Source organism: Notechis scutatus, chromosome 5 (genome assembly GCF_049901735.1).
Source record: "Notechis scutatus isolate UNSWTSFEM ecotype Mainland chromosome 5, rNotScu1.2, whole genome shotgun sequence".
Classification (NCBI taxonomy): Eukaryota; Metazoa; Chordata; class Lepidosauria; order Squamata; family Elapidae; genus Notechis; species Notechis scutatus.
The window spans coordinates 19,841,085-19,855,847 of NC_142013.1; the positions used below are offsets into that span (position 1 = coordinate 19,841,085).

The 14,763-nt window shown below is 38.6% G+C and overlaps 1 protein-coding gene across 1 annotated transcript in view; it reads left to right on the forward strand.

Moving 5' to 3' along the window:
• The first annotated feature begins 3,704 nt into the window (after positions 1-3,704).
• PARP4 (poly(ADP-ribose) polymerase family member 4) overlaps positions 3,705-14,763 on the forward strand; it is a 53,601-nt gene continuing 42,542 nt past the window's right edge. The window contains exons 1-8 of the mRNA XM_087967487.1: positions 3,705-3,825; positions 5,868-6,000; positions 6,801-6,975; positions 7,412-7,523; positions 8,831-8,909; positions 12,089-12,196; positions 13,488-13,637; positions 14,294-14,431. Coding sequence (XP_087823613.1) covers positions 5,869-6,000; positions 6,801-6,975; positions 7,412-7,523; positions 8,831-8,909; positions 12,089-12,196; positions 13,488-13,637; positions 14,294-14,431 — 894 coding nt within the window. The 5' untranslated portion in view covers positions 3,705-3,825; position 5,868. The remainder of the gene's footprint in view (positions 3,826-5,867; positions 6,001-6,800; positions 6,976-7,411; positions 7,524-8,830; positions 8,910-12,088; positions 12,197-13,487; positions 13,638-14,293; positions 14,432-14,763) is intronic.

Here is a 14,763-nt window from a genome sequence, read left to right on the forward strand (position 1 = left end):
CCGCGTAGCTGACTACGATTCCCAAGAAGTTTCGGAAAACATTGCTTGGCGTCATGGCTCTTGGCAGTACTTAGTGGCAGTTGAAGGGAGGGGTGGAGGCCCTCCTTTTGAAGGAAAAGGGTAGCTCTAGGCGTGCATTATTGTAAACATCATCACCACCGCAACGATATTGAATTTTAAAGTGGGGAAATAATTTTAACGTGCGATGTAAAAGTTTAGAAAGCTTTAAAAAAGGATAGCAAAATATTGTGGTGGTCTGTCAGGGTGAAAATAAGTTGTGTGTTGCCTTCAAAACCAAGAACAATTTTGTTCTGTTGATTGTGATGTTGCCTAAAATTTTAGACTTCATTATTAGCGTTTTAAAAGGTGACATTAAGGCACTTAAAAGGCACTTAACATAGCAGTCTAGACCTCTTTTTAACTTTAGGAAAACACAGGGTATTTTTTTTCTTCTTAACAGATTTAACAGATAATCAGAGTTGGAAGGGACCTTGTAGGTCATCTAGTGCAACCCTGGCCCAAGCGGGAGACCCTACACCATTTCTGACAGATGGGAGTCCAATCTCTTCTTGAAAGTCTCAAGTGATGGCTCTCCCACAACTTCCAAGGGCAAGGTGTTCCATTGGTTGATTGTTCTCACTGTCAGAAAGTTTCTCCTTATTTCCAGGTTAAATCTCTCCTTGTTCAGTTTCCATCCATTATTTCTTGTCAGTTTCTATCCATTATTTCTTGGCCAATGCCAATTTCTTTTGATATGCAACAACTTGTCATTTCAGCGCTAAAAAATAGATATTGCATTCTGAAAGTCCTTGAATAGATTTGCAAGTTTTATGAAAGATACAAACCCAGCTGGGAAAGAGTATAATCCATACATTTGCACTTGTGGAATGTTATCTAGAATCAACTTTTTCTATGCTCAAGTATCACATGTAATCAATGTCTTTTATTCTTTAATCACTTGCTTTCTGTTGTATCACACATTCAAATACATGTATCATTTGTTTCTGTACCCTAAATGCTTTTTGCTTTGCCTGAATTACTTGGTGATTCATATTTACTGATGGGGAAAGAAGACTCTTTTTCAAAAGTAAAACTCTCAAAATCAGGGATGAATGAATGAATAAATTCTTTATTGGCCAAGTGTGATTGGGCACATAAGGAATTTGTCTTGGGGCATGTGCTCTCAGTGTACATAAAAAGAAAAGAGACATAGGTCAAGAATGTCTGGAATACTCTACCTGACTCTGTGGTTTCTTCCCCAAACCCCAAAAACTTTAACCTTAGACTGTCTACTATTGACCTCACCCCTTTCCTAAGAGGTCTGTAGAGGACATGCATAAGCGCACCAACGTGCCTACCGTCCCTGCCCTATTGTTTCTTTTTATTTTTATATGTATCCATTTCATGTATCCATAACTATGTTTATACTTATACCTGTTATCTTATAATTGCTTGACAAAATAATAAATAAATAAATCATAAGGTAAACACTTAATGATAGTCATAGGGTACCATAAGCAATCAAATCATACTAGGAAACAGTCAATAAAAATCATAAGGATACAAGCAACAAGGTTACAGTCATACTGTGACAAGTGGGAGGAGATGGGTGATAGGAATGATGAGAAGATTAATAGTAACAGTAGTGCAGACTTTGTAAATAGTTGGACAGTGTTGAGGGAATTATTTGTTTTGCAGAGTGATGGCGTTCAGGGGAAAAACCGTCCTTGTGTCTAGTTGTTCTGGTGTGCAGTACTCTATGGTGTCATTTTGAGAGATCAAGTTCTTATCAGCCCCATGCTAAACTGGGAGTGCAACAGTGGGGATTATGAGTGCAAGAATGAATCTGGAGGTAGCAGTGGGAATTGTAAACAATAATGGTGAAAATAATACAAAATTAAATACAGTGACTATGGTTTTCCAAACATATACTACTTATTTGCTTTGAACACTGTCTTTCTACCTGGCAAGTATACCCTTGGAATAACTTTAAAAAGAGAACTAGTTTGGTCTAGTGCAAGGAACTTCAAACTTGGTAAGTTTAAGACTTGTGGACTTCAACTCCCAGAATTCCGGAGCTAACATGACTGGAGAAGGAATTCTGGGAGTTGAAGTCCACAAGTCTTAAAGCTGTCAAGTTTGAAGACCCCTGGTCTAGTGGATAGGTCACTAGTCTAGAAAGCAGGAGATTTGAATCCTAGTCCCATATTAGAGATGAAAGCTGGCTGGATGACTTTGGACTGGTTATTTTCTCTCAACCCAACCTACATCACAAGGTGATTGTAGGAGAAGGAAGAAGCATTATGTATGTTCGCTGGCTTAAGTTACTTGTAAAGTAATAGAGGCATGATTAAAAAATCAAAATAAAAGTCTCATTCTTTGAATCATACAGATGTGAGCCTTATCCAGAATCATGTTTCTGGTAGGTCAAATTTCATTCTGCTTTATGTGCCTCTCAAATCTCCATAACAAAACTCCAGAGAATCATTAGATGGCAGCAGAGCTTTATTTATTTCTTTGCTGCAATCTCTTGGTCATCTGGATATTTGCAACTTAGATCTGGCAATCCTAATCTTTGAAATCTGATCAAAATGGTACCTTAATACAAACAAACAATTATTTGCAATATTGACAGAATATTGTTATTCTTCTTACTATTCCCCTGAGAGATTTTTCAGAATGAACAAAATTCAATTTCATACTATGGCTGTGTTGGCATAATACAGAGTACCACAAATGTAACCAGCTGCATTTCATTGTATAGTATTTATAGTATTGTTTGAAATAAACTTAGATGATATTTATAGATCTGTGTGTCATACAAATTCAGAACATGAGAGAATTACTTTATCAGGGTAAGGTATCACTTTTATGAAATATTTTACTATTGGCCAATCTCCACTGTAGACCAATGCTTTCATTAAAATGTAAGATAGCCAAAGTAAAAAAGAGGACGAAGAATGGAGAAGAAATCAAGAAGTCTAAAAATTAAGCCAGATGATTCAGCCAGATTTGACAGAGGGGTTTTAACTTGCATTTTTCCCTTCTACTAAAACTTCTTGCAACAAATTAGCTTCCATCTAGGACAAGGGTCTTCAAACTTGGCAAGTTTAAGACTCGTGAACTTCAACTCCCAGAATTTCTGAGCTAGCCTGACTGGAGGAGGAATTCTGGGAGTTGAAGTCCACAAATCTTAAAGCTGTCAAGTTTGAAGACCCCTGCTAGGACCATACTAAATGCAGCTAATTAAGGATAAAATTAACAGAGTAGGGATGCTCTGACTATGTATTAATTTTGCCACAGGTTTCCGCCCCCTCCCCTCCGGCTTTACAGGGTAGGAAAAATGAAATATCCATATAGCTCATGAGAGGGCGCACGCTTTTTTTTTTTTTAAGTTTGTTGTTGATTCGCAACCTGGAACAATTTTATTGGTGGCTTTGCTTCCGTAAAGCTGAGTGTAGCGCCCTCCCTTTCGAAACCTAAAATAACTTGGTTTGAACTTCCCTTGAGGTAAAGGAACCAGGAAGTCTCTGCTGCGAAATTGGAATAAAGCATCCAGCAGGCAAGTAGCTTTTTAAATCTCACTCTCGTTTGGATTTTCAGATGAATCCCTACAGGGGGAAGGGCATTTTAACTGAATCTCATAATTTGCTGAAACGTGATGTTTTGTTTGATAATTTTGCAGCTGTAGGACCCCGTGTCTTCAATAGTGGAATGATAAGCAGGAATTTTACAGAACTAGGCAGAGGAAAGTTCATGCAGAATGCATACGTGATCTATAGACATTAAAAGAACTAATTAAGACTGGGAACAGCACTACATAAGGTGAAAGGATCTTGTTCCTTTTCGGATTGTGTTAGTTTTTCTTATAGTTGGTTACCAGAATCTTTCATTAATAAAGTATATGATATGAGAATTATAAATAAAAAGAATGTGAATTAAATTAAGAGGCACCTCTGTATTAATACTAAATAATATACATACTTGTTACCTACATTGAAAAACATACTGTATATACTGCAGTGTCAGTGCAACAAAGAAATTTTATTAGGAACCGCAAAATGTACAATCAATTCCCCTAGTCAACAGTTATTTTACATCTATTTTCATGTTTGCATTAATCCACTGTAGCCTTTTGCAATAATTAAATCAGAATACCTGGTTTTGCATAACACTAATTTTTGTATAACTTTAGTTAACATAAATGTTCTAATAATCTTATAATGAGCTTTGAACTGTTCTATTGTACATGCTGACATCCCCCCCGCCCCCCCCAAAAAAAATCTCTACAAAATGACATTAAATTAATTTTGGCTCAGGCCTTCATTGTGTGAAAAACACTGTTAAGTATATATTGGTGAAACACCCACTTCCCCTCCTTTTTTCCCCTCCCCTAAAGTACTTTAGTTATTGGCACAAGTATGGCAACATGATAGTATTTTGTATGCTAACAAAGAGCTGGACCAAATAAACCATATTGCATTTTCATAACATTACTTAAAGTGTCCCTTAAAGCAGGGGTCTCCAACCTTGGCAACTTTAAGACCTGTGGACTTCAACTCCCAGAATTCCTCAGCCAGCAAAGCTGCCTGGGAAATTCTGGGAATTGAAGTCCACAAGTCTTAAAGTTGCCACGGTTGGAGACCCCTGCCTTAAAGTGTATTCTGTGATATTTTCATCTACAATTTTCCCCCCTTCAGGTAGCAATCCTAAAGATACACATTTACCTTAAAGTGTTACACTCATTATGACTTCTGAGTAAATAAGATTTGCTTTCAGAAATAATATAGTATGATTACTCAAAAATAAGTGGCACTAGAATTAGTAGTGATTGTCCTAGGCATTGTACCAATGAAATTTAGAACATTTGAAAATATTAGAAATAACTGAATTCTGAAGACGGGAGATTCACTGTGTAATACACTTATAGAACTTTGTCCTAAGGCGTGTAATGTTTGCTCTTATTAATCAGTTTTTAAATGACTCTTGAAATCTACTTCATTTCACTGTTAAAATGTACTGGATTTCCAACTGATATTGTTGCTAACTAATTCAGATTGCTTAACTTGTTAGACATTCACTTCTGGACTATAGCAATATTGGAAAGGGAATATTATCTAGAAATTTAACTATCTAGTATTTGTTTAATTTTCCTCACAAGTTTGTTCCCTAAAGCTTTTCTGTTGGATTCATAAATGACACAAAGCTGAAAAAAACCCATTGTCTTGTTCAAATTTGTTAATTCATTTGTGCTTAATTCAGTAAACTATAGATAATGATATCCTAATTTATCCCAGGATGTAAGCCAAGCCTCTATTTTAATGTACTTTCACATTTTCTTTTGTTTTTTACTGTTGTTATTCTTTAACTCTCTGGAAATGGAATCAATTTATTGCTTTATTTATTTATTCCTCCTGCCTGCTAGTAAGATACAAATCATTATACAACAATGGAATCTGAAAAGTACAGATATAAAAACTAACATCAAACCATGATAACAGTTTAGGCTAAAAAACTAATACAGAAAACAAACCAGTTAAATAGAAGTTGTGCTTTGAATGCAGAAACTCACAGTTTCAGTCCTTTGCATCTTCATGTAGGAGTGAAAAAATGGATTAAAACTAGTCATGCCATCCTGACAACTAATCTAACAATTAACAATTCCAACCAATTTTCCTTTACATACTGAACCTTTAGATCAAGTAAAGGGAGTTCTCCCCAACTAAATGATAATAATGCTACCAGCTAGCTTAAGGGTCTTCAAACTTGACAGCTTAAAGACTTGTGGACTTCAACTCCCATCATGGCCCAAAGTAATTTTTAAAAAATCTTGCTGGAACTATTCTGATTTGAAATTTGCTTTGCAGGATGGCAGTTGCAATTTTTGCCAGCTGTATATTCTTTCTGAAAATCAAAAAGTTAAAAATTATAGAAAAGAACAGACTGAAGATGTCCATCAAGGAAAATGGTGGGCAGATTGCATTTGGATTAAATCAACAGGTATGTTTAGCCTTACATCTTTGGGTCTTTGGTAGGGAGAGCAGCAAATTCAAGAAAAAAGTTCAGTATAGAATTAATCACAGTTGGATAAACAGAAAAAAATATTTACTTAAACTAATGCTAATTATGACTGATTTAGTTTAAGCCCCATGTCTTTTCTGTTATAGAGTAGATTTTATGTCACAGACACAACTTACTGCTTCTGGGATGTCAAGGCTGCAGTATCTAGAATTGTAGGCAACAAGGGAAAACACAACTCAGCCTGTTCTGGTATAATAGCACGCCATGATTTACTGTTACAGAAATGAAGAAATTTGAATTTTTGTAGGAGTTCCATAGGAAATGTAAAATCTCTTTGTATTCTACCTGTTATGAGAAAAGTATTTTAAAAAAGTTATCGACGCTATAAATTAGGTATTTTGATACACATTTTTAAATAAGGACATCTACTAGAAAAGCTGAAATTTAAAACATATATTTTGGGTTATAAGATTTATTTCGTAAATAAATTCCTCCCAAAACTAAGGAAGAGAAAACAAAGGTGAATTAATCACTTTAATACTTTGGTAAGAAACCTTCAAATATGATTCAAGGAAGAATTTACTTTTTTCTAAGAAACAGACAGATAAAGAGATGCATTAAAATTCTGTAAATGATTAAACAGATTGTCAGTGAGAAAGAAAGTATGTTAAAAATACGTCTAATTATTTAAAAACAACATGTGGAACCTGGTTTTGTAGAAGCATGGGTCAGTAAGGGTTATGCTCCATGTGATGAATTAAGTCTTAATGTAATTTTAGTGCACTCATGTTGTCACTGAAGATGCTAATGCACTCAGCCCCAGAAATCTGAAAACCATCCAGAAGTATGAGCTGCCTATAGTAAATGTTGATTTCATATGGGATTCCATCAAAGAAAAAAAACTTCTGCAATGTGAGAACTATGAGCTATCCCAAACTCTGCCCTTTAAAACAGGTAAGAAAGCTTCTTTTGAATTAGATACATTTTATTCAAAAGAATTTCCATCTATACCAGTAACCTAAAAGTACTAAACTGTGTGGCAGATAGGTAATCTCCCCATTATTGTATATGAGGATATGAAGTTAGAATTTCAATAAAATCTTCCCGGTCTAAGACATTTTGCCACAAGAAGCAAAAACCTCATATGGCACCCTTCACTCTGTCACAGCAGCATCATAAGCACCCTATTCTCTTCATGAACAGTCCAAAATTACTTTAAACCAGAAAAAAAATTAGTGTCCTTTGTGGCTGAAATGCTGTCTTACTGTGCCAGATGTTAAGATTGGCCCCGGTAATCCATCTTCCTAAGCTTTTAGAGCATCTTCTGGTTATATTTCTTATGTACTCATTCAAGCTAATAGATATAAAGTAAATATTGCATGACAAATAGGTACGCAGATGACTTTAACGAGTGGCGATGATGACAGACCTAAGGAAAAAGATGTTTCTGAGGAGAATCACAAGCATAAATTGGATGACCGCAGAAACTTAGAAAAACTAAGGTAATTCCTTTATGTATCATGTTTGCTTAAAAATGAAACCAAGTTCTCCATGGAAATCTTTTGGGGATAGGAGAATTCAGTGCATTATATGCAGAATATTCTAGTATGTTTATTGTTAAATCTTTTTTTTTAGCAGCAAAAGGCCATATAAAGTGTAAGACTAATATGATGATGTCAGTGGAAGGGATCAGGACTAGGGTTTTTGTTATGTTTATGATTGTACCCAGTAAACTCAAGATTTATTAGACTTCATGCTAATTGGGGATCATGCGTATTGAAGTAAAATAATGGAGGGTGCCAATTGGATCATTAGATGTCCTCTCTCAGCCATTGGGAATATTCTGATAAACTGACCAAAGCCTAAAAGCTTCCCCTCTATTGTTATTGTTAAGCTTGCGTGTTGCCTGATTCCTAACAATTCTGGGTGATGGACACAAATCTAACCAATGAGGGAGTATTAAATTGTTATAAATGACTATGATGTTTGTTTCCCCCCCCCCCACTTGCATCATAGTTATTGTAACAGACAGGTTTTTAAAAGTGCAGGTAATTAGCTACAAAGCTGTAGTCCTCAACTTATAACAGTTCGTTTAGTGACAGTTCAAAGTTACAATGACATTGGAAAAAGTGACTTATGACCATTTTTCACACTTACGACCTTTGTAGTATCACCATGATCATGTAATCAAAATTCAGATGCTTAGCAGCTGGCTCATACTTATGATCGTTGTGTCCCAAGGTCATGTGATCACTTTTTACAATCTTTTGACAAGCAAAATCAATGGGAAGCCAGATTCACTTAACAACCATGTTACTAACTCAACAACTGCATGATTCACTTAACAACTGTGGCAAGAAAGTTCATAAATTGGGGTAAAATTCACATAACAAATGTCTCATTTAACAACATAAAGTTTGGACTCAATGGTGGTCATAAGTTGAGGACTACCTGTCTACCAGAATTACCATGCAACTCTAAGGGCTTAATTGCTATGGAGAATGGAGAGAACCAAAAACTCTGGAAGTGGAAATTGGTGAGCTCTGGTCAGTAGGAACTGCACCATTTCCTAGCTTGTCAGATCTCCTGTGTTCTCAGTTATCAATGGGAAGCTTACCACAGCTGAGCCTGAAGAAAATTAACTTCACCTTGACAACATGTAGCACAGTTTTGGAGAGTAGCACTAGAGCCCTCTGTCACTGGCTTTGAAAAAGTTAAATCTCATTATTTCCATTAGCCTTCTGATTATTTCCAATGGTCTTATCAGTATTCAGCAACAAATAAAAATCTGACTTTTTTAAAATTCCAGATGGTATTCAGATAACGATGAATATGTTCCATATTTTCCTAAAGAGTTTGAGCTTGCAAAATATGACATCCTTGAAAAGGTAAATTTTTTTGTTAATGTTTTTCTAACATAACATACACATAAACACATCTTATACAAATTTTACAGGAACACAAAAATAAACCATACACGCATCATTTTCAATCTATAAATGTATTAAGCCACTGATTTTTGCTTGCCATTCAAACTACGTATATACGATATACTCGGGTATAAGTCGGACCGAATATAAGCCGAGGCACCTAATTTTACACAAAAAACTGGGAAAACTTATTGACTCGAGTATAAGCCAAGGGTGGGAAATGCAGCAGCTACTGGTAAATTTCAAAAATAAAAATAATTAATTTGGGAAACGATCTCACTATCATGAAAGGTTTAATTGATTCACTAACCCAAAAGAAGAAGATGATGATGACAGCGGGAGGCAGGAGTCACTCTCTTCCCCTCCCTCGGAGGCCCCTGAGTCAGGAGTCGCTACCGCCGGCGCGGCCCCAGTCCCGCGTCGCCTCGGGAAGGAAAGGCAAAAGGAAGAGCCGCGGCAGCGCTTTGCAACAGCGGCAGCGGCACCGGAGGCTCAGGCTCAGCAGCTCCTGGTTTTGCCCCACCCTTCCCAAGGCAACGCGGGACCGGAGCCGCACTGGCGGCAGCAACTCCCGACAGCCCCAGCCGGACACCTGAGCGGAGATGTAGGGAGAAGGCAAAAGCGACGGAAGATCCTTCAGGGGAAACTGAGGGGAGACTCACCCTTGGTCCAGATGAGCCCCCTTCCCGCCCCTAAGGAAGCAGAGGCAGCCAGCAAGGGCAGGCAAGCCCCGCTTCACAGACTCCGTCTGTCCTCACTCCCACCCACCCACCCACCCAAAGCCACGAAGTCCCCCAATCGCGCAGCCCAGAATCGCCCTCCCCTCAGGGGCAGCAACGACGCCGGTTTTTCCCGAGACAAGAAGCTCCGCCGTGCAATGAAAGAGCCCTGGCTCTAGGCTCGTGGGCTCAGAAAACAACGCGAGCCGAGGTTGCTTCGGCTCCGCTCGGCTTCTCCAACATCCGGCACCGCCCTGTTCTATGTGCCGGGCCCGGCAAGTCCGAGCAGCCAGCGCGTGGAGCAGGGACGGCGCCGGAGATCATTGGCTGCCTCTTTCGCAGCACGGGAGGCCTCCCCGCTGGCCAGCTGCTCTCCTCCTTCTCTGCCTGTTTGTTCTGTGTGACCGAGGAGGAGGAGACCGGCCAGCTGGTTGGGGGAGGCTTTCTGCGCCGAGGGAGGCGGCTGCTGGTGTCCGGCTTTGCTCCGCTTCTCCGATGGTCCGGTGTGGCCGTTCTTTACTTGGGCAGCCGGGCGCCCGCAACGGCGCCCACGGCGGCAACAGGCAGTTCCGCCCGGGCTCTGTTCAGGTGTCCGGCTGGGGCTGTCGGGAGTTGCTGCCGCCGGTGGCGGCCCCAGTCCCGTGTCGCCTCGGGAAGGGAAAGGCAAAGCGGAACTGCCTGTTGCCGCCGTGGGTGCCGTTGTGGGCGCCCGGCTGCCCAAGTAAAGAACAGGGCCGCGCCGGAGAAGTGGAGAAAGCCGGACACCAGCAGCCGCCTCCTTGGCGCAGAAAGCCTACCCCAACCAGCCGGCCGGTCTCCTCCTCCTCGGTCACACAGAACAAACAGGCAGAGAAGGAGGAGAGCAGCTGGCCAGCCGGGGGAGGCCTCTCGTGCTGCAAAAGAGGCAGCCAACGATCTCCGGCGCCATCCTGCTCCACACGCTGGCTGCTCGGACTTGCCGGGCCCAGCACATAGAACAGGGCGGTGCCGATGTTGGAGAAGCCGAGCGAGCGGCCTCGGCTCGCGTTGTTTTCTGAGCCCGCGAGCCTAGAGCCAGGGCGCTTTCATTGCACGGCGGAGCTTCTTGTCTCGGGAAAACCGGGCGTCGTTGCTGCCCCCTGAGGGAGGGCGATTCTGGGCTGCGCGATTGGGGGACTTCGTGGCTTTGGGTGGGAGTGAGGACGGACAGAGTCTGTGAAGTGGGGCTTGCCTGCCCTTGCTGGCTGCCTCTGCTTCCTTAGGGGCGGGGAAGGGGGCTCATCTGGACCAAGGGTGAGTCTCCCCCTCAGTTTCCCCTGAAGGATCTTCCGTCGCTTTTGCCTTCTCCCTACATCTTCCCTCTGTTAAAATCCCCCCCCACACACACACACACTTATTTTTCGGGCGGATAGATTTCGTGTCTGAGCATTCTCACATCACGGTGGGTCTTTCCCCCCCCTAAAAACAGTTAAAAAAAGAAAAAACAATATATCCTCATGCAAGAACTTTTCTGCTTCTGATTACCCCCATGCTTACAAGTTGCAAAGGAAACACGGAAGCAGGGAAGCGCCTGCCCATCTCCGCAGCTCCACACCATTTTTTTTTCAGAGGGGAATCTGACTCGAGTATAAGCCAACGGGGGTTTTTTCAGCACAAAAAATGGGCTGAAAAACTCGGCTTATACTCGAGTATATACGGTAGTTATTCTAGTTATTTCTGAAACTAGAAAGTAGTTGCACCATCATAAAAGAAATCAGGTAATTGTATAATAATTGCTGTACTAATAATTCCAAGAAGCATAATAAATAATCTGCATCTGGAAAACTAATAAATTGATGAAGAAACATATACATAATATTCTTTCCTATCCTATACAGAAGGTCTATTTTATATTCATTTAATATATTCAGATATGATTTAGCATTATACAATCTACAGAAAGCTCCAAACACTTCATTCTGTCCTCTTTTAATAAAATTCCAGAGGTGACCAGAAACATTTATTTTCTACTTTAAATTAACTTCAAATTGCTATGCTATTCTATGCAAACAGGAATTTTCATTCATTGCAATTAACTATAGTAAGTTGATCAGTGGAAGCCAGGATCAGAAATAGTTTGTTGTTTCGGGATGTAAGAACAAATTACTGAACGTTTTTTTCACCATTGCATTTATCTGTCAGATTTTTAAAAAAGCAGTTGGAAAAGAGGGCATCCCATGGAAAGAGTTCCAAAGCAAGAAACATTCCAAAAGTTTGCCACCAAATATTTTTAATATAATAGAAGGAGAACAATAATTATTTAGGAATAATTACATTGACTAAACTTAACTAATATATTTAATATATCAATAAATTAAACTAATTTCTGGTTTAATTTTTGTCCTTAATTGTATTGCTTGTAACTGAATACATTTAATGATAATGGCTTTTTTTTTCCAGATTGCAGCACATGGTGAATATGTTGTTCTTGAAATGCAGTGCTTTCAGCAAGAACGCAGTTACCCATTTTGTATAAGAGCACATTACAGCATGCTGCAAGGACACCCAGTAAGTTTGGAAGGCTTTTATAAATACGTATTAGCTTTTTTGTTATCTTGAGTACTATTGAATATGTATTGTTTAGATCAAATTTTTACATTGCTCTCTTATGTTCTGGACTTTAAACAACTAATAGTTTTAGTTACTAATATAGTCAAGTTTAAATAAAAAAAAATCTTTACTTGTTATCCTAGTAGAGGAAGCCTTTGACATGGCTTCTTTTCCTGAACATGCCTTCCAATTTTCCTGAAGGTATTTCATAGCTTGACATGGTCAACACAATCAAAAGCCTCTCCATAATCAATGAAGCTTCTCTCTCCTCCCCTCCCCTCCCCTCTAACATGCATCAGCAGTAATGTCTCTGTTCCTCAACCTTTTCTACAGCTAGCCTGGACATCTAACATATCCTTATCCATGTAGGTCTCTAATCTGCACTGAATTAGAATTAGAATTAGAATTAGAAGAGAGGAGCTGGAAGGGACCTTGGAGGTTTTCTAGTCCAACCCCCTGCCTAAGCAGGAAACCCTACAACACTTCAGACAAATGGTTATCCAACATCTTTTTAAAAACTTTCAGTGTTGGAGCATTCACAACTTCTGGAAGCAAGTTGTTCCACTGATTAATTGTTCTAACAATTAATGATCCTAGGCATTATAAGTTTGTGTTGCTGTTTATAATTATGTTTCAACTTTCTTCATCTGCAAAATGTTCAGCAATTCAACTTCCTTTATCTGCAAAATGTTTCTGTTAAAAGTAGGGAATTTGGTTAAAGCAGTAACTGCAGCACTCATTGTTACGGCAAGCCAATACTTATCTATTTATTCCATTTGTGTCCTACCATGATCTAAATGATTCTTAGCAGACTAATTAATTATAGAAACATTAAAACATTCATGATAAATCTTCTGTATCTCCTCAGCTCTCGCCAATTCCTGGTAGTGGGGCAATGAGAGCAATTTATTCTTGGCTTACCTAATAGTTCAAGCTGATACAGGTTGGGGAAGGTGATCATACAGATGCCCACGTGCTAAGAATCTGTTGGTATTAACTACTCCTCACCTCACCACTTCCCAGCTAGTTTCTTGTAGATTATTAGTATGCTGTGTCAATAACTAGATTTGTCAAGAGAATTATTATTCTCAAATGCAGAAGTTTAGAAACAGAGATTTGAAGCAGGCACCATCCTTTAAAAAAAAATGACAACCTTTTAGATAATGCCATAAGATAAATAGTGGGGTTTCTATGAACTTTCCCCTCTTATTTTTAAATTTATAATTTTAATGGCATACTTTTTTCTTAGAAACAAAAACAACTGATGCCAGCTAAGACTTCTGAAGAAGCTAGAAGACTCTATGCCCTTTGTATTCAAGATTTAAAGAAGACGGGTTTTGAATTAAGAAAAGACTTTCCATATCAAGCAGAATATTTAGTATCAGAAAAATTACAAGAGGTTAGTATATTTTTTTAAACTTCCTTATTTAATGGTTTCATTAAATTATGAAGACTTTAAAAATTTCCAAGGCTTAGATTTCAATGTGCTGGTTTTTTATGTAAAGCAAAATGCAAATACTAGTTTTTCTCCTAGCAATTGTTTATTTTTAGTTGCCAGAATTAGCTTATGTCATCCTCAGTGTCTTTCTAGTTGCATGCAGAAAGGAAAAGAAACATACCAAGAAGACACTTCTGTTTGTTTGTTTAATTCAGAGGTGAAATCTGACAGGGTTGTTATTTGAAATCAGATCCAGAGCATTTCACATCTTATACGAAGTGGTTTTGTCATACCACAAGCAGCCATAAGCAGTCTATCTCACTGGCACTATTATGCCTGTGGATTGTACCTTACTAATAATGCAAATAAAAATAGATATTTTAAACATTGATAACCTATGTTTAGCTTTGTTTCAGGAATTTTAAACATATTTTAAAAATGCATTTGAAGTTAAAATTAGAAATAAATTGATTTTGTTCATACTTTTTTAATATTTTAAATATATTGTGTAGTTTATCCTGAATGCAACCAATTCGTGCAGTTAATTAGTGAACTGGATTTATTTTCAATCTTTTTTGTTGTTGTCTTTTAGCATCTTAGTTATTCTTTATTTACAGATGCTTATAGCAGATGCAGTCAGTTCCAGTGTCTTGTCTGAAGAAGTTGGTAGGTTTGTGGAACTTATTTGGACTGAAGCAGTTGGACACCTGAATGGCCTGCTAGATAAACCCGTAACCAGAATCAGCCTCAATGATGTATGCAACTTTGCTTGAAAATATTAGTTCTTCTAGAGTCTAGAATCTAGAGCATGTGAACAGTGAAGTGTTAGGCAAACATTTTTTATCTCTAAGTTGTGACAAGGTTCTCCACAGTTGGGATTAGTATGTCATGAATCATGCATATCATGTAGTTGCATAAATTATTATTTGTCTTATTGAAGCACACATACTATTGTATGGAAAATTACTACATTATGTGGCTGTGGAATATGTGCAGATGCTGCACTTAAATGATGTCTCTTTTTTTAGTTTAACCTACTTATTATTTTGTGGCACTTAACAACCACAGTTCATTGGGAACTCAAGGC